The following is a 21,518-nucleotide window of genomic DNA, read 5'->3' on the forward strand; positions in this document are numbered from 1 at the left end:
TCGGGTCTCATTTTTAGACACGGTTGGGAAACAAGTATGTTTGAATCTCGACTTGTGCATGCCCGATCTGATTTATCCCTGAACTCATTAACCTATATGGGTCTATAATTCCAATTATATTTAGATCAGGATTCAGACCTGAATCAAAATGGATCGGGTTCGAATCTAACTTTTAGATCTGAATCCGACAAAATCCAACCAAACCCGAAGCCTTCACGCTCCTGCTTGGTGAAAAATTAAAATAACCCTAAAAGTTTGCCCTCATTTTTTTTCTTTCACAACTGGCAATATGTGACTACAATGGCTTCACTTTTAGGTGCTTTTGTTGTGTCACAAAAGGCGGCAGAAACCGAGTCGTCGTCTCCGTCGTCTTCTTTATACTTTCTCTCTCACACATGAAGAAGAAGAATGGCGATCTAGAGAGAGAGAGAGAGAGAGATGTCGAGGGATCTACCGTATTCAATGCAAGATGTGAGCTACAATAACGACAAATCCCGGCATCGATCCTCCCTCAAGGTGAGCCCGCTTAGATCTCCCGCAATTCTCACCCAAATAAACCCTATAAATCTCTTCTTCTCTGCTTATTACTTTCGAGATCTGCTAGTGCTTTTGATGCTCTTACCGTATCTTTCGTGGATCGGCGGATTTTTTGGTGATTGCTCTTCTTTGGTTTTTCTTTATGGGTTTGGAGGAATTGTGTGTTATTTTAGGTTTTCGACGCTTGTTGATGGTCTGTTGGTGTTAGGGTTAGTGGTTTCTTGTGAGAATTTAGGATTTTTCCCGCTTTTTTTTTGTTCTTATTGTTAATGGTGGATGGTGGCACTCTTTATGCGGACTTTTGATTCGATTTGTAACTCAAATTTGATCCGGAGACTGTTCCGTTCTTTTGGTGTGTAACTACGTTGAGGTATCGTTATTTGTGTATGATTTGATTTGAATAGGGTTCGATTGAGTCTAGCAAGTGTTGGCGATGGGTGGCTCGCTACTTGTGGTGGGAGAGGTTGCCATGGATCTTTGTTTTTTAAGTTTAGTTTTCATGCTTATGAAGCAAGATTGTTTGGCTTAGCTCAGTTTGCCACTTTTCTGTAGCTCAGGCACATTCTTTATTCTTATTGAACTCTCTGTATCAGAAAAAGGTTGCCTTATGTTTATGCATCTGGAAACCGACCGATATATTGTACCATTGGCAACAATAGGAATTAAACCATTGCGGGAAAAGTTTGAATTGGAGGGGGGAAGAAGAGGCAGAATTTAGAAGAAAATTATCATTTGGAAAAGGGAGCTTAAACCCATTAAACCATCTACCATTTTCATTCATGCATGATAGTTGGTGTTCTTCAACACCAAATCCACATGTCGTAAGATGTAAAAGCATTGATGATATTTTTTACTGTCTTCAAGTTATTAGCGTTTGGCTTTTGCTATTGTCATTCTCACGTTCATGATATTATGCTTCTATGCTATAGAATAGTTTTCAATTTGACAATTTTGCAGTTTTCATTTTAGCGAGGTTGATTTATTGGAAAGAACTATTCTACTCCCTTCCTGTGATAATTCTTTCCACTTTTAATAAACATTGAATTGTGTTCCCTCAAAAAAGATTTATTGGAAAGAACAACAACACAACAACACAACAACAACAACAACAACAACAACAACAACAACAACAACAACAACAACAATGCCTTCATCCCAAACAATTGCGGTCGGCGATATTGGAAAGAACTATATGGATATTTTTGCCATGAAGTAAAGTTGTCTGGACTGTAATCACTCCTAAGTGGCTTGCACGTGTCTTCTTTTTGCAGGTGATTACAAATGCTTTGCGTACCAGTAGCTTGAGAGGGGAGTGGGGAACATGCAGTACTGGGAAATTTTTAATGTTACTGATGATTTTTGGTTTGGTCTATCTAATTATGATGGATAGGAGCCCTGGACATTTGAAGCCAATGATAGGTTTGGAAGACACCATAAAGGAGGGTAGGGTTGAGCATTTTGGTAGGGGCACAACTCAAAAACTATTGCGAAGACCACCAAGGTTACCTCCAAGGTTGATGCCTTTTGAAACATCTGGTAATGTCACTTCTACTATAGACGTCAGTAAGAAAAAGGAAAGATCAAAATGGCTAAGTAGGCAGCAAAAGGTTAAGGAGGCCTTTATCCATGCATGGACTGGGTATAAGAATTATGCTTTGGGCTATGATGAACTTATGCCATTGAGCCATAGAGGAACTGATGGTTTAGGGGGCCTTGGTGCCACCGTTGTGGACTCCTTAGATACTTCCATGATAATGGGCATTGATGAGATAGTTTTTGAAGCAGGATCTTGGATAGAAACACACCTATCTAAGAGGATCAGTGAGAAAGGTCAGGTAAACTTATTTGAAACTACCATTCGTGTTTTGGGTGGTCTTCTTAGTGCTTATCATTTAAGTGGGGGGCACGGGGGCACCACAGCAAAATGGGATTCTCCAATCATGCTTAAAGGGCCCAAGCCAGAGGTCTACCTAGAAGCAGCAAAGGCCTTGGCAGACCGTTTGATGTCTGCTTTTACATCAAGTCCGACTCCTGTTCCATACTCTGATGTTGTCCTCGAAAGCAGCTCAGCACATCCTGCTTCTGGTGGACTGAGTAGTACTTCTGAAGTCTCCACTCTTCAGCTTGAGTTTTCCTACCTCAGCAATATTTCTGGTGACCCAAAGTATGGCAGGGAGGCAATGAAGGTCCTGGAGCACATCAAGAGACTTCCTAAGGTTGAAGGGCTGGTGCCTATCTATATAAGGTGCATTTAATTCCATACTGCCTTTTTTCTTTATAGATGTCTATGTGTAACCTTGTCCGATAAGTACAACACTGTCTGCAAGGACCTTTGGCCAATTTTAATTGCCTGATATAGTATTTTAGTGATTGTTAGATGTTTTTCCGTTTCTTATTATCGCCATGAGCAGAACATGTTAGCTTATTTTCTATTTTTCCCTTATGATATATGTTGGAAATCAAGCAATGCATATATTTAGGTAGTCCTCCCATATTTCTGTTTGCCAGGTACTTCTTATGCTACCACGCTTCAGGTCTAATGTTTGCAATAGCATATGCAATGTGTGTCCAGTAATTGCTGTTTATTAGTCAGTTCCTTCAGCTGTTTCATTGTGCTGGGAAATTTTGTGGAATAAAATTGTCATTTTCTCTTTCTACTTATTCATGCTTTTTAATAGAACAGTGTTTTTAGGTGGCATGTTGGAAAATGATGCCAAACTGATCTATGGAGAGATTCTATGGTAATTGTTTCAAACTTTCAATAGCTGGGCTATCCTTTTGTATGCTGGAGGAGTCGAGGTGCAACATGTGGATGTATTGGATTTAGGTTGTGGTCATTAACTTTGACAACAAAATAGCAATTGTCATGACATAAAAGTTCTTACCAGCTCAATAAAAAAAGAACTTTCCTTGTGCCTCAAATTAGCACATGGCCCAATGGTTATCCAGCAAAATCATCATAGCTAGATAAAAGTTGCTTCTACCATCCACTAAGCATTCACTTCCATGCTGTCTAAAAATGGTTTTTGAGCATATATACATACCAAATAACACTAAAATAACTTTTGATGGATAACTATTCTTCTCTTTCAAATCAGCTGACGTAATTAGTAGTTGGTGAGTTATTAAGAGAAATCCTTCTTTTGCAGGGGTGCAGATTTAATATGTTCTGCTTATCTTGTTGATGATGTTTGGTCACAAATGTCTTTCATATCGAAGCTTCTGTGCTCAGTCTTATTCCAAGTTTGTTGCATAATAGCTATGAATCTATGTGAATGCTGTTGAATCTTATTATTATTTCATGTTTCTGTACATTCTTGTTATGCAGTCCTCATACAGGTGAATTTAGTGGAGAGAATATAAGGCTGGGATCTCGTGGAGACAGCTATTATGAGTATCTGATAAAAGTTTGGCTTCAGCAAGGAACAAATCGTGATTACCATTTGAAATATTTGCATGAAATGTATGAGGAAGCAATGAAAGGAGTGAGACACCTTCTTGTTCGGAAAACAATTCCTAATGGGCTGGTTTTTGTTGGGGAACTTCCTTATGGACAAAAAGGGTCCTTTAGCCCTAAAATGGATCACCTGGTATGTGTTAAATTCATCATCTAACATTACTCACAACAAAATAGTTAAATAGAAGCTATGTTATGTACATGGAACATTATGTGCGTATTCAGAGAAATTGAGACTATAGACCACGGTGGCAATACTGAACTAGTCATTATTAACCTGAAATATTCATATCGAACTGCTCTAGTTCTCCCCATATCATTACTTTTTTTCTTGCAGATTAATAAACATTTAGGCAGATGTAGGAGGTTGTCAAGTGCATGACTTCTTTTGTCAGATCAGGTGCATTGGATCAGTGGAATCAGTTTTGGAACTGATAATGAAAAAATTCTCTGATTTTCTTTGAAATTTCAAGAACATCAGTTTAGATCAGTTTGTTTCATAAGTTGCAACTTTAGATCTATTCCGACCATGTCTTATCTACTAAGGTTTATTAGATCAGATTGCATGGTGAGCCATGGACCAACCTAACCTTTTGAGTATTTCTGACTGGTTTGTCCTTCAGTTGTAATATTGGAATCATAAAACCATTGTTGTAACTTGTGTGGAATTTGAAGTATATTCTTGTTATCATTACAACTCCAAACATAAATAATTTGTGCGAAAACCAATGGGAAGTCACGGCAATCATAGTTTATGAATACTTTATTCTCATGTTTAGGACATATGCATAATTTAACTGATGTCTTACCTGTTTTTGGCACCAACGAATTAACCTGTTGAATGATCTGTGCCTGATTGAAGTTTGCAGTTAGCCTGTCTTTAAGTATCTAACAAAGGGTTTTCATCTGATAAATCCATACCCTTTCATTGGAAAAAACATAATTGTAATGAAAAGAGGCGGAAGCTCCAATGGAGTAAAAAGCACTCTTTAAGAGTGACCTCAAGAGCCAAGAACACAAACACTAAAAGTGCACACACAAAACTCTCAAAAGTAGAAAATGACTTAAAGTCATAAGTTGGATTGATTGAAGAAAGGAAGAGAAGGGTGAAAACCCAATGCTTACAAGAGGAGAATACCTCCTCTATTTATAGAGGAGGGAGACTCAAAGAAGGGACCACAAGGGGCTCCCTTGTAGTCGTTGGGAGCCCCAACGGTCAGAAATCTGACTGTTGGGGCCCCAATGACTACAAGTGTGGTGCCCTTGTGGTCTTACAAAAAGGGAAAAAAAAAGAAAAAGAAAAAAGAAAAAGTAAAACAGTAAAAAAGAAAAAATACATTGTGGTTTTACAAGAATACCCCTATCGGGTATTTCACTAAAAAGGAAATTGTATATATATACATATATGTATATATATACAAATAAGATGCCTAATGAGTGGAGGAAGAGTACTTTGGTGCCTTTATATAAGAATAAGGGTGATATACAAGATTGCACAAACTATCGTGGTATAAAACTCATGAGTCATACTATGAAACTTTGGGAGAGGGTGATTGAGTCTAGGTTGAGGAAGGTTGTCATGATATCGGAGAATCAATTTGGTTTTATGCCTGGAAGATCAACTATGGAAGCTATACATCTTCTTAGACAACTTATTGAAAGATATAGAGAGAGGAACAAAGATTTGCATATGGTTTTTATTGATTTAGAGAAGGCATACGATAGAGTACCTAGGGACGTTCTCTGGTGGACAATGATGAAGAAAGGTGTTTCTCTCAAGTACATTAGTATAATTAAAGATATGTATGAAGGAGTAGTAACCAATGTCCGCACTTGTGGAGGGGTGACAACCAATTTTCCGATAACGGTTGGGTTACATCAAGGATCTGCTTTAAGCCCTTTCCTATTTGCGATAGTGATGGATGAGCTTACGAGATCAATTCAAGAAAATGTACCGTGGTGTATGTTGTTTGCTGATGATATTGTTTTGATTGATGAGTCTAGAGCTGGGGTTAATGCTAAGTTAGAATTATGGAGACAGACATTGGAAGCTAGAGGTTTTAAGTTGAGTAAGAGTAAGACTGAATATATGGAATGTCGGTTTAGTAAGCAACGAAGTAGTGATGGGAGTGTAGTGAAGCTTGGTGAGCAAGATATACCGGTGAATGATTATTTCAAATATTTGGGATCCATCATTCAAAAGTATGGAGAAATTGATGGAGATGTAAATCATAGGATAAAGGTTGGGTGGATGAAATGGAAAAGTGCTACTGGAGTGCTGTGCGATCGTAGAATGCCATTGCGGTTGAAGGGAAAGTTTTATAGGACGACTATTAGACCCGCTTTACTATATGGTACGGAATGTTGGGCTGCCAAGAGACATCATATTCAAAAAATGAGTGTAGCTGAGATGCGGATGCTTAGATGGATGTGTGGAAATACAATAAAAGATAAGATTCGGAACGAAGAGATACGTAAGAAGGTAGGTGTTGCACCCATTGAAAATAAGATGCGAGAGAATCGTTTACGGTGGTTTGGACATATTCGGCGAAGGCCTAATGATGCTCCAGTTAGAAGGTTGGAGAAATGGGAAAATATATTAGTTAAAAGAGGTCGGGGTAGGCCTAGGAAGACTTGGATGGAGATGATAGGAAAGGATATGAATGCTTTGAACCTCACCGAGGACATGGCGTTGGATAGAAATGATTGGAGGAAAAGGATTCATGTGGAAGACCCAAAATGAATTTCTTTTTTGGTTCATATCGCTGACCCCAATTGTTTTGGGATGAAGGCGTAGTTGTTGTTGTTGTTGTTGTTGTTGTATATATATACTTATATATATACGAATGTATATATATATATATATATATATATATATATATATATATATATATATATATATATATATATATATATATATATATATATATATTTTAACACGCCCCCTCAAACTTTACGGGGAGATGACCGAAAGTTTGCTAAGAAGAAACATAAATCGTGGAGTTGGGAGCGCCTTGGTGAAGAAGTCAGCTAGTTGATACTCTGAAGTAACATATGGTAATGAGATAGTCCCTCTGAGATATTCGTCTCGAACATAATGACAATCCATTTCGATATGCTTGGTTCGCTCATGAAAGGTGTGATTGCTGGCAATGTATATCGCACTTTTGTTATCACAGCAGAGCTTGGTGGGAGTGAAAATGTGGACGCCCATGTCACCAAGGAGACTCCTGAGCCATACGATTTCCATAGTTGTCATTGTCATGGCCCGATATTCAGCTTCAGTGGATGACAGTGAAACCTTCTGCTGCTTCTTGCATCTCCATGAAATGAGGGATTCACCTAAAAAAATACAAAGACCCGTTATTGAGATACGATCATTGGGATTTCCTCCCCAGTCAGCATCAGTAAAAGCAGTTAAGTCAAGAGATGAGGAAGATGATAAGAAGAGTCCCTTGGATATAGTATTTTTGATATATCGCACAATTCTCATTACAGCCGCCATATGAACCGAAGTAGGTGCATCCTGAAACTGGCTTGCTGCATGAACCGCATGAGCTATATCTGGACGTGTGATGGATAGATAGGTGAGAGATCCGATTAATTGACGGTAGGGGGTTGGATCCTCAAGAAGAACACCATCTCCAAGTCTTAGTTTCACATTAATAACTTCGGGAGTCTCAACTTTCTTTTCATCAGATATTTCTGATTTGGTACAAATTTCTGCAGCTAATTTCATTTGAGATAGGATGTATCCTCGCGGGGAATAAGCCACTTCAATCCCTAAAAAATATCTCAAATATCCAAGATCAGACATATCAAAAGTTTCTTTTAGCATAGACTTTACATCATTTACTCCCTTTTTGTCATTCCCAGTGATGATCATATCATCAACATATAGTAGAAGCATAATAATGGAGTCACCTGTCCTTTTAACAAAAAGTGCAGTGTCAGTATAGCAGGAGAAAAATCTTAAATTGATTAATACATTACTAAACCTATCATACCAAGCTTTATGAGCTTGCTTAAGTCCATATAAAGTCTTTTTTAATTTCAAAATTTTTCCATTTAAATTCATACCTGGAGGAGGTTCCATATAAACTTCTTCATTTAAATTACCATTCAAAAAGACATTTTTGACATCAAGTTGAAAGATTGGCCATTTTTTAACAGAGGCTATAGCAATAAGAGCTCGAACACTAGTCATTCGAGCAACTGGGGCAAAAGTTTCATCATAATCTACCCCATACTCTTGAGCATATCCTTTGGCTACCAACCTAGCCTTATATCTTTCCAATGAACCATCACTCTTAGTTTTAACTTTAAAAACCCATCTACATCCAATGGGTTTCTTGCCATTGGGAGGATCAACGATTTCCCAAGTTTGCGCCCTTTTAAGAGCATTAAGTTCTAGGTTCATAGTTTCATTCCAATGAGTATATTGTTTAGCATCATTGTAATGAGATGGTTTATGAAAGGAGTGAAGAGCAAGTAGGCATGCTCTAAAGTTAGGAGAAAAAGAATCATAAGAAACAAATCTATTGGGTATTTTGGAAATCCAATTTGATTTTCTTTGAGAGGTCTCTTCGATTGACTCACTTTGAGAAAAAATTTCAAGGGCACAAGGAGGATTTCTTTCATTCCTTCTAGAGTAGACTTGTATTTGTCTTGAAACATTTTCTTCTAATGATTTTCACCAAGGGGTTCACTAGGATCAATATGATCATCTATGATGTTTTCTTGAGGCAATAAGTCAAATAAAAAAGAATAATCAATATTTTCATTTGGTTGGTGCGAAAAACCATTTTCTTCTTTTAAGAATGTGACATCTTTTGACATATAAAGTTTGTTTTTGAGTATGTCAAAACATCTATAACCTTTTTGTTTTTCGCCATATCCCAAGAAAATACATTCAATAGCCCTAGGAGAAAGTTTATCATTTTTGTGAGTTAGAACAAAGCATTTACATCCAAAAATCCTTAGTCTTTTATAATCGGGAGACATATTGTAAAGTTTTTCAAATGGAGAAAGATATTTCAAAGAGGATGAAGGAGTTCTATTGATAAGATACGTTGAGGTTAGAACCGCTTCGGCCCAAAAGGATTTTGGAATATTTTTTGAAATTAATAACGTTCTTGTTGTTTCTATTATGTGTCTATGCTTTCTTTCCCCAAGACCATTTTGTTGCGGAGTGTTGGGACAAGAACGTTGATGACAAATTCCATTTTTTTTTAAATAGCTTTGAAAATCATTGGACATATATTCGCCTCCCGAATCAAACCTAAGAATAGATAGATTTCCCAAAAATTGATTTTTAACTATTGCATGAAATTCTTTAAAGAAGGAGAAAACTTTGGATTTGCGACTTAGGAAGTCAATCCACGTGAATCGAGTGAAGTCATCAATAAAGACCACATAATACGAAAATCCTCCTTTAGACAAAATAGGGGAAGATCCCCACACATCGGAATGAACAAGTTCAAATGGCCGAGTGGTAAAGTAACTTCTTTGAGGAAATGGAGTAGCTTTAGATTTCCCAAAAATGCAATCTTTATAAGTCATGTGATTGTCTTTACAAGTATTGTTCAAAAACGGAAAAAGAGACATTTTTACAAAATTTGGATGACCAAGTCTCTTATGCCAAATTCCAATACTTTTGTCTTTTACAAGATTGCAAGATGATTTAGATGGAAGAGTCAAAAAGTCCATAAAATAGAGATCACCTTCTATGGCCTTGCCCAATCAGCTTCCCTGACTGGAGATCCTGCACGGTGCAATCTTTAGGTGAGAAAGAGACTTGACATCCATGATCGGCGATTTGAGAAACGAAAAAAAAAATTAAATTAATTTTTGGAACGATTCTTACTTTAGAAACAAATTTTTTTTGAGAATTTTTAAAATCAAGCGTTCCAATACTTTCAATTTTCAATGATGTTCCATCGACCGTTGAAACATAAGAGGATATGGGTTCGGAAAAACATTTGAAAGAGAGTTTTTATGAGATGTCATATGAAAAGAAGCACCAGAGTCTAGTATCCACATAACTGGAGGTGATGAAGAATGAGCGATGGCGGCTCCGGATGTTGAGGAAGAAGTCTTGAGAAGATGTTGGAGAACTTCGGAGATATGATTAAGAGTCTCTTTGATATCTCCCTCTTTGGCATTTTCTTCTTCCTTCTTTGGAGAATTTTCTCCAACCGCGGCTACTTTTCCTTTAAGTTTGGGACAAACCGGTCTAATGTGTCCCGATTCATTACAATAATGGCATATTATTCCCTTTCTAGGCCCATTACTATTTTTGTTAAAGTGAGGAGGTCTATAGACTTTAACATTTGATCCGGGCCTAGTAATGGCCAAAACTTCATCATTTTTAATGCTTAAGCCAAGTCGAGTTTCCTCTTGGCATATTTCGGCGAGGGCATCTTCAATAGGTAGGGCTTTGCTTCTATGGAGAAGAGATGCCCTAACTTGTTCAAATTCCGGGCGAAGACCATGAAGAAATTGAAAGAAGTGCTCCTTTTCAATTTGTTCCCTTCTTAATTCAATATCTTCCGGAGCCACCCATTTAGGCTCAAGCAAAGCAAGTTCATCCCAAAGAGGGGTTAGAGAGCTAAAATAGTCCCGGACACTCATATCAATTTGTTTGGTGGAACAGATTTTTTCTTGACAAAAAAATTGTCGAGCAAGATCCTTTTGGGTATACATACCCTTAAGGAAAAACCATGCCTCATTGGCCCTTCTAAATTTGGCAATATTAGCACAATTTTTAAGGTCAACATTGTTCATAAACCATGCCAAAATTTTGGCATGGTTACTTTCCCAATCCTCAATTTTGGATTGATGGTCATTGATAGCTTTGATGCGCTCATCGCCATCTAAAGCTTTTTTAATCTCATTTTCGATTTTAGTGAGAACAAGAGAGGGTTCGGGAGTAGTTCCCATAACAAAACCCCAAAGTTTCTTACCTCTTAGATGATTTTCCATCGCGGAGGCCCACATGAGATAGTTGGACCCATTTAACTTAAAAGAAAGCTCCACTTTAGAATCACGTTCCATCGGCACCAAATCCTTCATTTCTTCTTAAAATTTGAGAGGCACACGTTCCAAGATAATAAAGAGAAGCCCAATCACCAACCGAGCTCTGATACCATGTAATGAAAAGAGGCAGAAGCTCCAATGGAGTAAAAAGCACTCTTTAAGAGTGACCTCAAGATCCAAGAACACAAACACTAAAAGTGCACACACAAAACTCTCAAAAGTAGAAAATGACTTAAAGTCATAAGTTGGATTGATTGAAGAAAGGAAGAGAAGGGTGAAAACCCAATGCTTACAAGAGGAGAATACCTTCTCTATTTATAGAGGAGGGAGACTCAAAGAAGGGACCACAAGGGACTCCCTTGTAGTCGTTGGGAGCCCCAACGGTCAGAAATCTGTCCGTTGGGGCTCCAATGACTACAAGTGTGGGGCCCTTGTGGTCTTACAAAAAGGGAAAAAAAAAGAAAAAGAAAAAAGTAAAAAGAAAAAGTAAAAAAGTAAAAAAGAAAAAATACATTGTGGTTTTACAAGAATACCCCTATCGGGTATTTCACTAAAAAGGAAATTGTATATATATACTTATATATATACGAATGTATATATATATATATATAAGTATATGTATATATATACATATTTTAACAATAATGACCTTTAAAGTGCATTTTTATCATAGAGATGCTGCAGCTATCTAGTCTTGTCTGTGAAGGGGAGTCTTGATGTGTTTGCTCCTTATGTAGGTCTGTTTCCTTCCTGGTGCACTTGCTCTTGGTGCTACAAAAGGGCTTACAAAGAAGAAAGCCATGGAAGACAATCTACTGACAATTGATGACCTGGAAAATTTGAAACTTGCTGAAGAGCTCACAAAGACATGCTATGCAATGTATTCAGTGACTGCCACAGGCCTGGCTCCTGAAATTACTTATTTCCATGTGGAGGTGATATCGAAAGCTGTTTTGACCGATGTTTCTTCTGTATTTTCTCTCTCCTTTATTGATATAAAAATCTGAATAAGAGTGTTCTTAGGCAAATTTTTTGGTTCAACCATTCACAGTTCATGCATTTTAAATGATTATAACTTCTGTGTTGAATCAGGGAGAATTTGAAGGTGGCCTGGATGGTGGGAACAAAAGTTCTGAATATGTAAATGATATTGTGATAAAGCCCAATGATCGGCACAATCTTTTACGCCCAGAAACTGTGGAATCACTGTTTGTAATGCATCGTATTACAGAAGATCCAAAGTAAGATTCTTCCTGTGCATGATTTTCCTGTTTTCTGGCTTAATTTTTCCAATTTGCATTTAGATTCATGCTGTACAGTGGTTAACAGGTCTGTTTCTTTTGTTTGTGCGGGCTACTTGTTGACATTGCTAGTTCGTTTGTTTTTGTTGTTGGAGAACACTTTGTGAGTGAAACATTATCCTTTTAACAATTTCTGCAGATATCGTGAATGGGGTTGGCAGATATTTCAAGCTTTTGAAAAATATACGAAGGTTGAATCTGGGGGTTATAGTTCTTTAGATGATGTGACAACCATACCTCCTCATAAGAGAGACAAGATGGAAACCTTCTTCTTGGGAGAAACATTGAAGTATCTATTCCTACTATTTGGGGACAATGATGTCCTACCTTTGGATAAGTTTGTTTTTAATACAGAAGCTCACCCTTTTCCTATCAACTGGACAGTGAAACAACCGTGATGTTTGTACTTATTATACTTCAAGAATTCAATGCATTTAGCTAACCCGAGCGACTCAGATTCTGATTGTGGATAACATGTCGGATTCTTCTTCACATGCTCCTGGAGTCCTGAATGATGTTGTTGTGAGCTGTGTATAACAGATAGAATGGCTATATTAGATCACCGGAAGGATTGTTTCGCACATGTTTGCAGTTGCAGTTACATACAGGCTCAGAAAGTTTTTCAGCCATTCATTTTTTTCATTTATCATTGAATACAGAGGCTGTATTTGCTCTTTCTATACTTGCAGTTGCAATAAATTTTTGTGTAACATTTCTTTTTCAAGAGATTTGTAAGGGCTATCAGTCTACTCGTCAGTGAACAATTTCTGTTAATTAAATTTGTATTCTATGACAAGGAAGAAGAAATGACATAAAGACTTCACTATAAATTTTTTATTTACACAAATTATGCCTTGCTTCCTAATTTGTTTTGGAAATGAGTTATTTACTCATCCGTACTTAGATGTGTGTCTTCCATTGCACCTCCATACCATGACATTCCAAACTTGACTAGTCCACCTGGTACCTTGTTAGTTTGTGTTCGTCCTCAAGGAAAAACAGGTGATCTCCATCTCGAACAACACTGATATCATCTACTTCTGCATTTTCTCCATTGACCACTTTTGTGGGATGGTGTCCTATGAACTTTTGACCTGCAGTTATAGGTGATACAAGTGATGAATGAATACAGAGAACATAATTTTTTTTTACTTATTTGGTTTTAGTTATACCAGTTTGTTTCATGCATTTCTTGTTTAATTTTTCTGAATATTTGCTTGTCTGGTTATTCACACATTTAAGAGATTGTTTTTATTAGTGACCTCTAGTGGGAATTTTCTTGTTTTCCATTTCAAACATTTGGTGCAAACTATGAGACATACCACCAATTTCAAAAAGCTCTTCCAAAGTGTCCGGCAGGTTTATTAGTTTTCCGTGCTGAGCTCTTGGTGTGTTGGTCTTCACTGCATGTATTGTAACCCTTTTCTTGCAAAAACTTGAGGCTTCTCTATCAATGGTACTGCTGCTATTGTTTGGAGTTGAATGTCTTTCTATCATGATCACTGAATTGCCATGGCAAGAGCTTCCTCTTCCATCTTGTTTTTTATCAATTACTGTGCCTTCCATTCTCTGTTCCCCTGTGAGGTGTGTGCTATGCTTGCTCTGGTTTAGATTCTCATACTTCTTTAGCAGAGTGTAGATGTCTTTGTGCCCTTGTTGGCTGGCCAACATTATTGGTGTTGTTCCTTTTGCGTCTAGTTTGTTCACATCTGCTCCACACTCTAGCAAAAGCTTCACCATTTCAGTCTTCTTGGTAAGAACTGCAATATGGAGTGCAGTTCTTCCTTGGGCATCTGTTGAGTCTATATTAGCTCCATGCTTGATAAGGTCATAGATGCTGTTCTGGTCACCTTTCTCTGTTGCCAAACACATGAGCATTCCAATGTGCTTTGTGTCTACAGCTGAAGCACTCCTCCCATAAGTACTTGTTTCAAATTCTGTATCTGATAAGCATCCGCCACTGGTCACAGAATCCCCTCTATTTTTACATTCTCTCAAAAATATCAATTCTGGATCAGCCTGCAAGGTATTGATTCCTAAGCTTTCTATCCTCTTAAGATGCTGCAAAATTGATTTTGTCAGTTTCTCAGTCATGTATTATGAGAATAGAAAATAGAAATAGTCTTATGTGCATTCCTCTTGGCAGGGCGGTTCTCCAAATACCTACCTCAATAAGATTGTTCGCTATTATGTGTCCATCTTCATTGTTTGTCTGAATTATATTAATCAATGAACTCCTGCTGAGCCGCAGGATTTGTGAAAGCTCAGTAGTCCGAACTGTGAAAGGTTGTGGCTTGTGACACAGAACACCAATTTCTCCAAACATTTCACCGCTGAGTGCGGTCCCATGAACCTGTATTGGTAGAGGGTTATGCAAAAAGCTGATTTTCAATTTGTTATTCATAGTAATGTGTATATCATACCTGATCACAGCCATCTTTATGCACTATCAAGTCCTGCAGAAAATAAACCAAGTGTAAACTTGTGTTCAATTATGTATTTCCGAACACAGAGAATACTAACCACTGTCCCTGAAACCAAAATATAGAGATCCATTGGTGCCTCATTCTGCAGAATTACATCTTCTTTTGGTGGAAGATACTCCACCTGCATTTCTGATACCTTCCCTTGGCAAGAAGAATTATGTCAATTTGCAAGAAAAATAATATAGGTATGGTACTAATGATAGTTGGAGGACCCAATGAATTAAAGTTGTTACTTTGTAGGGACACATACCAATTGAAAAAGGAAGTCATATGAAGCTCCTTGAAAAAGATACACCCTTTGAATAATAGGGAAAAACAGATAATGTGATATGCTTGAGCGGATGGCCTTTGGGAGACCATTAAGGGTCTCTTGCTGTTTCAACCCTTCTGTCTTGTACTTGAGACATATATGAGCTAATATCTGATCTTGTAGGCGTGGAGGCAACTGGTTCCGGGTTGCAAATTCTGATGCTGATTGAACTGTATGCCTCTACAATATCATATTCACAATTTAATAATCAGTATGTGTAGCATCATGCTCCTTATAAAAGGAAAAGCAATGATGGCTGTAGTTTGTTCTGTATGTTGAAGGTTCTAGAAAGATGAATTCAAGTTCCACATCAATTTTTGCCAATCTAAGGAACATAAAAGTTGAATTTTCTGAATGCTAAGAAATGTAATAGCCAGTTTTTCTTGTTCCTTTATTTTCTTCCTTAGACCATAGTGAAATGAAATGAATATCAAACACAAGAGAATGCAACCAAGGGCTAAAGGAATTGCAAATACACAAAAGATCACTATTGTATCAAATACAATCTCACTAAGGAGATACACACAAGATCACAAATCTCACAAGAGTCACCAATCTCGCAAGAGACACAATATAAAGGAATACAATTTTATAAGTCACGCTTATGCTTGTGAAAAGCATAACACAATACAAGGAAGAGGGCTCTATTTATAGAGTCATACAAGACATGACGGGAGGCAGTTCAATGGTCATATTTTTTTACCGTTGGGAGCAGTCCAATGACTAGTTGGACTGCCCCCAACAGTCATGTTGACATACATAGATAAAACAAAAAAAATAAAAGGAACAAAAAGACTGTACATCCCCTACTAGGCTGTATTTATTATATTATGTGAAAAGACCAAAACACCCCTGATATATATATATATATATATATATATATATATATATAAACACAGTAGTTTATTTGGAAGAAAATAGCATGGAATGTTGTCAGAGCAGTTTCATAGCTTTTCCAGAATATTTTCTTCTGCATAAAACCTTGGCTGGAAATGATAATGGAAATACTTTACAATTTCATTTGTTGGGCAAATTTCTGTTTTCTGTTAAAATAGGTCCTTTATAATGCTTTCTAGTTCATTCACTGCAAAACTGTGGCTGTTTTGCCTGTGTTTCTATATCTAGTTTTAATTATATGTTCACAAGTAGATCAATCTGCATTAGTGAAATTGACAAAAATGTTTCTGAAGCATCAGAGATAGAGGAGGAAGCATACAAAGTTTCTGGTGCGGCTTGTCCCATGGACAACGAGGTTTGTCATGTTTCCAATAATGTATGCTGTCAAACCCAGGTTGAAAAGCATGTAAACGATGTCAAACAGCATCTCCGTTGCATTTTGGGCATGCAGATCGCCGTAACCCGTGGTTGAGAGAGTCGTGATCGACCAGTACATGGCCATCACATACCTAATCCACAAGCCCTCTTCTTTGAAGTCCGGCATCACTGAACCAATCCAGGTTCTTTTTGGATCCGGGTATCGATCAGCAATTAGATAGTTGAAGCAACCAGCACAGTGAACTGCAAACAGTGTGACCTGAAATCACTAATTCAAAGCTTCAGAAGAAGATGCAAAATGTAGAATAGCCGAGATGAGAACTGTATGGGGTTACCAAAACTAGTTTTGTGCAGCGGGTCCAAAAGTAATTGAAGCGGATGTCCTTTTCAAGCCTAAAATATAGATAATGCATTAATCAGTTGTCGATTTTCAAGCAGAAACATCTGCAACCTGGGGAAGCAAAAGTTGATGCTTGAAATATAGCCTTAAAGCAAGGTTTAATAGTGGGAATACAGGTTGGAGTTAAACACTCATTAGTTGCATTGAATCACCGACTGCTTAATTGGTCTATTGTCTTCTAATTAAGCAAGAAAAGTTGCCTAGCTTGTCTACTTGTGGGGTCAGCAATCAAACATTGTTTGGATGAGAACTGCTTGGACCTTGCAAACAGGGAGCTAACCCTCCGAAGACGCCAGAGCCTGAGCATATTGAGAACTTTGAAACCAGTTCCAGCAGCATGTTTCGTGAAGAGGAGGGCAAGCGGTTGGAAGGGCACTGTTGAACATACATCAAAGATGAACCATGTGGATAGGTACCTGCAAACTCGGGCAGCAAATTTGATCGTGAGAATATTCTTGAACCATATAAATCAAACAACAGCTTGAAGATTAAGATATTTGTTTCTTACTCTAAAGTTGTGCTTACCTTGTGGCTATTTTCTTTGGGTTGTCAATCAGCTGATAAGTTCTGTGGTCGAGATATGCCAGGAAAAATGTGAGGACAATATCAGCAGCAAAGAAGCTATTAATGATATTGTCGACAATGAATAAGGTGCCTGACTTGTAGTCTAAGAAGGTGAACTCAAGTGGGCAAATCCAAGCCGAGTATATGACCAGAAGAATCAGGAATATCTCCCAAACTCTGAAACATAAGTACATTCACTTCTATCCTGTGAGCTTGCAGAGCCTGAAAATATTAGAGTAAAATAAGGCATGATTTTTCGAGTCACCTGTAACATGGATTGAAAGGTGAGATGATTAACTTTCTGAGTTTCCTCCATTGGTTGGTTCTGGCACCCAGGGATGGTAGGAGTTCACTGGAGAAATTGAATGTGCTGCTCTCAACTTGGGTTTTCTCATGATGGAATTGATACAAACAGGATCTCAAGCCCAAGTTTGACATCTCAAGCGTCAACCGATCAGGAGGGATGGCAAGGAAGAGCAGCTGTCACCTTAATTCACAGTTGTTTATTCCAAGCCATTGCAGCATACCAGGTAGGGTGGCTAGTTAATGTTCTCGAGCTTAATTAGAAATATTCATGACCAGCGTAGCAGCAAAAACAGGTTTTTGTCAAAATAGAAAAGAGTGAATTAAAACTTGGAATTTTATGATAATATCAATATGGTGTGTGTTGGCATGATATCGTGTGTTACGCAGTTGCAGAAGAGAATTTTCTTTTGTGGTGATAGTGATGGTGGAGGCAATAAGATCATGGGTGTTCTATTAACAACTGATGGTTTAGGATAAGAAAAAAAGTGATGTATATAAGTGGTATCATCCCAATTAAATCCGGCAAGCTAAGGTTGGATGGAGGTTGTGCTCTATGTGAATTGACACGTTCCATAAGGACGGTTATGGGGTTTTCTTGTCTTCTTTCTTCCAAAGAGGCAGTGGTAAACTAAAATTTTAGTAAACCTACCAAGGTGAAATAGAGCTCTTAACCATTGTTAGTGTCCACATGTGCGTGTCAGAGAGAGAGAGAGTACATGCTCAAGTCTGGTTGGGTGCCCAGCCTTGATGTGACCTCTGAGGTAAACCTTGAGAAAATCTTGACGTACAAAATTACAAAGATATAAGAAAATACGTAATACATTAATGAAACCTAAGCAAATTAAAACCTGCTGATACCATGAACTAATCATGGTATTGTAGATGCAGGTTGCATTTTGAGAATATCGTGCATTGTTAGGTCTTTTATCGACCTTTGGAAACAATAGCCACTGTATTTTCAAAAGTGTTTGCATGCAGAAGCATGTGCAATACAAACTCAAAGGATGGTTGGTTGCTTGGCAGGGGGATCCACCTCCTGCCATTGTGTTTGCTCGGCCGGTAGGAGGCTCCGCACCCCTATCGTTGGTACTTTCTGGTAGGAGGCTCCACACCCCTGTCGTTGGTACTTTCTGGTAGGGGGCTCCGCCCCCTGCCTTTGTTTAAGCAACTGTGGCAGAGGGATTTGCCCTCCCTGCCATTGTGTTTGCTCGGCCAGTAGGAGGGCCCACACTTCTGCCGTTGGTACTTTTTGGCAGGAGGCTTCGCCCCCTGCCCTTGTTTAAGCAACAACGACAGGGGGATCCTTCCCTTGTCGTTGTATTTGCTTGGTCGACAAGGGGCCCCGCCCTCCTACCGCTGGTACTTTTCGGTAGGGGCTCCGTCTGTTTTCTTCTGCTTCTCCCTATGTTTTTGTCTTTGGCCGACAAGAGTAATGTGCATTACAGGTGCGTAACAGAGCAAAATGTGCGATGCTTAATGTTAAGCATCACATGCGGCTTAAAATATTATGTGAAAAGAAACAAGCAAAATGCCAATCGAGTAAATACCCGTGGTGAGTAAGTGATGGAAGCGCATTACAGGTTATTTAATTTCTTGGATGCAACACTTTTTTATTCACACTCACTTAGTTGTGGATATCTAGGACTGCTTTGATGAAATTTAGAGATCATGCTGAGCATGATTTTAATGTATGAAAATAGAAGTGTTCTTATTTTTAGAGTTCGGATTTCATGCTAGTATGGTAGTAGTTAGCAAAATATTGGAGTGTGTTTGCTGCAGGTACATGTTTGACATTATTTTGATATGAATGATTTGAATGTATTGCAATGTTTGATGTGACTGTATCCATGCTTGCATAAAGTTACTTTCAATTTGATTATGCCTTTCATATGAAATTATATCATGAAAACATGCTTCAAATGAATGTATCGTGTTATGAATGAGTTTACACTTGAAAATGAATGTTAAGTTATCAATGCTTCAAACATGCTTCAAATAAATGGTTTTGCACATGAAAACATTAAGTTATCAATGCATGCATCATAGTTCTTGTGATTGAATGACATCATATGTGTGTGTGTGTGTGATATATCAAATCGTTACATCCATCATGAATACATGATAAATTAGATATTTTTTTCATCATAGCATTCTTATGATTCTTTTTTAACTGGTTAAGAAAATATCCGTAACATCATAAGATAAAATAGCTGCAAACCATGAATGAATGTACCGTAGGATAGTTGGCAATAAGGTATTGCTTGAATATATGGATGGTGTTGACAGTTTTATTAAATTTGCAATGACAAGTGTCAGTATAGTGGATCCTATAGGTCGGATCAGGTGCCCCTACATGATGTATAAGAACAATCGATTTATAAAACCTCATGGCCTTAGACATCACCTATACAGGAAATGTTTTGTGAGTGGTTATCAGAATTGGATGCTTCATAGTGAAAATTTTTGGAATAATTTTGACGCACGGGTGGATGTGATGTACGATAATCCATATGTGGATTTGATATTTGATGTCGCAGGACTAGAATTGGGTTCTGCTATGGGTTCTAGTGATGTACCAACTAGAGTAGAGGAAGAAGCAGCAACCGATGCAGCTAGTAGATTTTATGATTTACTTAGAGATGTTGATGAGCCACTTTAGAATGGTTGCGAGAGTCACACTATCTTTTATGTAGTTTTTCAACTAATTAATTTGAAGCCCGAATATAATTTGAGTCAATCATGTTTTTATCGTCTGTGCTCTATTGTGAAGAGTATGTTGCCCAAAGATGAGAAATTGCCACAAAATTTTTATCATGCGAAGGTTATGATTAATACTTTAGGTATGGTGTATCAAAAGATAGATGCTTATCCAAATCACTGCGTGTTGTATTTCAAAGATCAAGAAAATAGCAGATCATGTCTGTCATGTGGGCATCCTCGGTTCAAGCCAAAGACAATGAGCAATAGTAGCACGAGGTAAAAAAAATGTCATACAAGTCGCTCCGCTACTTCCCTCTCACCCCTAGATTGCAACAATTATATATGTCTTTGAGGACAGCTACACATATGAGATGACATGCAAATAAAGTTCGATATGATGAAGACAAGATCACACATCTTGTTAACGCGAAAGCTTGAAAGTACTTTTATCATACTCATCAAACCTTTGCAATGAAAGCGAGAAATGTTAAGCTCGGTTTATGTATAAATGAATTTAATCCATTTGGGGGTAGATCAATTTCATACTCGTGTTGCCCAATATTTGTCATCCCATACAACATTCCTCCAAACTTGTGTATGAAGCGTCAAAATTTTTTCTTGTCTCTATTGATCCCTGCCCTGACCCGACGTCTCTAGGCCAAAATCTTGATGTATATTTAAGGTCATTGATTGATGAACTGAAAATACTGTGGGATGACGGTGTTCTCACGTACGATGCCTACAAAAAATAAAACTTCAATATGAAGCCTGTTGTTCTATGGACAATTAGTGACTTCTCTGCATATGATATATTATCTAGTTGGAGCACACATGGAAGGTTGGCATGTCCGTACTGCATGGAGGATACAAAATCTTTTAGATTGACGCATGGAAGGAAACTGTGTTTGTTTGATTATCACCGTCGATTTCTACCCAACGACCATTCGTTCTGACGACAAAGGAATGTGTTCAAAGTAGGCACAACTAAAATAGAAGGTCCACCTACACGGTTGTTTGGCATATAGATTTTAAGATGATTGCGATACTTTTCATATGGATTAACAGATGATCGTAGTGCGAGGCCCTTTCTTGGATTTGAGAATGATCACATGGACAAAAAAATCTATATTTTGGGAACTACCAT

General features: G+C 37.8%; 2 protein-coding genes across 2 annotated transcripts; one reads left to right on the top strand and one right to left on the bottom strand.

Annotated features, from left to right (window-relative positions):
• The first annotated feature begins 392 nt into the window (after positions 1–392).
• LOC149832238 (mannosyl-oligosaccharide 1,2-alpha-mannosidase MNS3-like) lies at positions 393–13,163 on the top strand. The gene is made up of 6 exons (XM_090014394.1): positions 393–516; positions 1,809–2,782; positions 3,866–4,127; positions 11,770–11,967; positions 12,125–12,273; positions 12,473–13,163. The coding sequence occupies exons 1-6, from the start codon at positions 439–441 to the stop codon at positions 12,729–12,731; spliced, it is 1,920 nt and encodes a 639-aa protein (XP_089870520.1). The 5' UTR covers positions 393–438; the 3' UTR covers positions 12,732–13,163.
• A 121-nt stretch (positions 13,164–13,284) lies between these two features.
• On the bottom strand, positions 13,285–17,874 carry LOC149832239 (potassium channel KAT3-like). Its single transcript, XM_090013200.1, has 11 exons — positions 17,634–17,874; positions 17,330–17,545; positions 17,065–17,220; positions 16,740–16,797; positions 16,346–16,663; positions 15,070–15,309; positions 14,857–14,955; positions 14,757–14,789; positions 14,501–14,686; positions 13,656–14,394; positions 13,285–13,427 (listed from the first exon to the last, which is right to left on the bottom strand). Exons 1-11 carry the CDS (start codon positions 17,804–17,806, stop codon positions 13,285–13,287), a joined length of 2,361 nt encoding a protein of 786 aa, XP_089869326.1. The 5' UTR covers positions 17,807–17,874.
• Between the last annotated feature and the right edge of the window lie 3,644 nt (positions 17,875–21,518).

The sequence above is a fragment of the Nuphar pumila genome, chromosome 7 (assembly GCF_984573655.1).
Source record: "Nuphar pumila chromosome 7, dmNupPumi1.hap1.1, whole genome shotgun sequence".
Taxonomy (NCBI): domain Eukaryota; kingdom Viridiplantae; phylum Streptophyta; class Magnoliopsida; order Nymphaeales; family Nymphaeaceae; genus Nuphar; species Nuphar pumila.

Excerpts from the sequence above, each read along its gene's own strand:
- LOC149832238 (XM_090014394.1), top strand. The coding sequence starts at position 439 with ATGTCGAGGGATCTACCGTATTCAATGCAAGATGTGAGCTACAATAAC. Across the intron at positions 4,128-11,769 it reads GCCCTAAAATGGATCACCTG|GTCTGTTTCCTTCCTGGTGC; the intron begins GTATGTGTTAAA and ends CTCCTTATGTAG. Across the intron at positions 11,968-12,124 it reads TTACTTATTTCCATGTGGAG|GGAGAATTTGAAGGTGGCCT; the intron begins GTGATATCGAAA and ends GTGTTGAATCAG.
- LOC149832239 (XM_090013200.1), bottom strand. The coding sequence starts at position 17,806 with ATGTCAAACTTGGGCTTGAGATCCTGTTTGTATCAATTCCATCATGAG. Across the intron at positions 15,310-16,345 it reads CAAGCCGCACCAGAAACTTT|AGGCATACAGTTCAATCAGC; the intron begins GTATGCTTCCTC and ends ATGATATTGTAG. Across the intron at positions 14,790-14,856 it reads TTTTGGTTTCAGGGACAGTG|GACTTGATAGTGCATAAAGA; the intron begins GTTAGTATTCTC and ends TATTTTCTGCAG.